Genomic DNA, 2500 nt, shown 5'->3' with positions numbered 1-2500 from the left:
CCATGCGTTTTAGATCGCCACGATAGGGCCTAAAGTGAGTTAAAGTTGAATTAGTGCTGAACAACGTTCGAAAGTCTGACCACCAAAAAGATGGGGCACACACAGCCTGTGAGTTGCATAGACGTTGTGTGGTGAGAACACTCCTAGCAGAAAGCCCGCATTTAGCAGATAACATCTAACCCTTGCGATTCTTCTCCACTGCATTCCTCAGGCTGTCATAGTCAATGGCAAAGTCAGTGCAGAAAGAATCTAGAGAGCCTGACTTTGTTCTTCTCAGTCTATTGACTTTTAGAAAGTCCAATCGAAAGCCTGGTCATTATCAGACAATTGTTTTAAAATGGGATTTGCTTTTACTTCGATTTCTGTCTTTTTATTCTGTAGTTCGTTGTAAGAGTACATTATCAAGCTCTTAGACTCAGTCCTGCCTGTAAAGCAATCAGGTGTATGCTGCTAGCTTTTGCTTTAGCCAGCACTGAGCCAGGCTGAGCGTTTAGTGCGAGTGTAAAAGGTAGATCATAAGTGCTACTTCAAATTAATGGTTGCTGAGACACAACGCATTGGCCTTTGTATGCGTGTGTGTGTGTGTGTGTGTGTGTGTGTGTGTGTGTGTGTGTGTGTGTGTGTGTGTGTGTGTGTGTGTGTGTGTCTGCTTTGCACAGAAGAGAACAAAGGAGCTGACAGGCTTGGAGGAGGTAGCAGGAGTCACAGCAGGTGCACAGTGCTGAGAGGGAGGTGGAGGAGGTGGAGGAGGTGTGTGGGTGGGGTGTGGGTTAGTGTGCCAGTGACAGAGGGGAATGTTGAGCAATCCTAATCCTATTGAGGAGCCTGGCCCTACCGACAGCCCATTGGCCGCGATTAATCACTGATCCCAGAGCAGGCAGATCGACCTTTAGCCCAACTAACTCCGCACCCACACGAGTGTACACACACACACACACGCACACTGTCCTTGTGCAACAGTTTGCAGGAGAACCCTGAGTTTTGGGGGAGGGGGGAGAAGTGTGGGGGGGATTGGGGCATTGAGGGGGGGAGGGCTGTTGTGGCCATTCTGCCTCGAGGCTCAGCATGAAAGAAAAGTGGGCAGTTGTGACGTAATCCAGACAGGCCCCCTCTCCGCCCCTTCTCTCGTTCCCCACCTCCCTCTCTCTCTCTCTCTCTCTCCCTCCCTCCGCCCATCTCTTCAGTCTTTGGCTTGGCAGCAGCATGCGCGTGCTGCTGTCATCCTGCCCTGTCCGCTGCTCCCTCTGTGTCCTGTAGGATGACCAGCCTGTGCTCACTGCTCTGCATCAAGTACAGGTAGGACTCGGAGCCATGGACACATGGCTACTGACCAGCCTCCCCTCTACTCTCCTCTAATCTGCTGCCCCTCCAACTTACTCAACTCCCTCCACTCGCAGTGCTGGAGCCGTGTGCTTGTGTGTGTGTGTGTGTGTGTGTGTGTGTGTGTGTGTGTGTGTGTGTGTGTGTGTGTGTGTGTGTGTGTGTGTGCTTGTGTGTGTGTGAGAGAGGCAAAGGGAGAGGGAGAGAAAAACAAGTAGGCTTGTGTGTTAAAGTGTGTAGTTCTGTAGGTTGCACCTTTACTATTACTCTATAGGTTAAGCACCTTTACTATTACTCTATAGGTTAAGCACGTTTACTATTACTCTATAGGTTAAGCACCTTTACGATTACTCTATAGGTTAAGCACGTTTACTATTACTCTATAGGTTAAGCACGTTTACTATTACTCTATAGGTTAAGCACCTTTACTATTACTCTATAGGTTAAGCATGTTTAGTTAAGTTTTCTGGTTCTGCACTTTCTTAATCCATGCACCCTCCAGCACACACACACACACACACACACACACACACACACACACACACACACCTTCACGACTGCTTTCCCTTGTCTCCTTAATAATGGCCTGCAGCAAATAGACCCCAACGCTGGCGATTGTATCGGCTGTGCTGGTTTCACTCTCCCAAGGAAAGGAGCCAAACCTGTTTTTGTTTTCAACTTCTTGATGTTGGTGTTTTTTGAACGACCTCTCGTTCACCTGCTGAGCATGCTGGTGTGTGTGTGTGTGTGTGTGTGTGTGGTGGTTTTCCACAGCGGTCCGCCTAGCGGAAACGCACCCCTGTTCATGTTTGTCTTGCGAAACACTCCAGAGTTTGCCTTCACCGGCTCGTCATATTTGAAGGAGCGACAGCACTTGTGAAAGATGAGTGTGAGTGCTGGTTCAGGTTGTTTTTGTACGCCGCCATGCAAGTTTGGGTAAGATCAAAGACTAATATCAATGTTTCGGACTTTTGGACTCGGTAATGCTATTGAGTTTTGTGTGTGTGTGTATATGTGTGTGTGTTAGAGCTTTTTTTTTTTTATAATCGGTACACATTCATCCAGAGTGTGCTAACAGATTCAGCGTGTTTGCATTAGGCCGGTTTCTTTCCATCAGGAGTTCAAAGTACACCTTGATCCTGTCCCATGTCTCACAGCGCCATCTGTGTTTACTTTACTG

At 48.1% G+C, this 2500-nt stretch overlaps 1 protein-coding gene across 1 annotated transcript in view; it reads left to right on the top strand.

Annotated features, from left to right (window-relative positions):
* The window catches only part of ptprga (protein tyrosine phosphatase receptor type Ga), a 181845-nt gene that overhangs the window by 155676 nt on the left and 23669 nt on the right, over positions 1 to 2500 (top strand). Inside the window, exon 12 of the mRNA XM_042090215.1 lies at positions 1258 to 1296. Within this exon, the coding sequence (XP_041946149.1) occupies positions 1258 to 1296 (39 nt within the window). The remainder of the gene's footprint in view (positions 1 to 1257; positions 1297 to 2500) is intronic.

The sequence above is a fragment of the Alosa sapidissima genome, chromosome 4 (genome assembly GCF_018492685.1).
Source record: "Alosa sapidissima isolate fAloSap1 chromosome 4, fAloSap1.pri, whole genome shotgun sequence".
Lineage (NCBI taxonomy): Eukaryota > Metazoa > Chordata > Actinopteri > Clupeiformes > Clupeidae > Alosa > Alosa sapidissima.
This window is presented reverse-complemented; position numbering and strand designations above follow the sequence as displayed.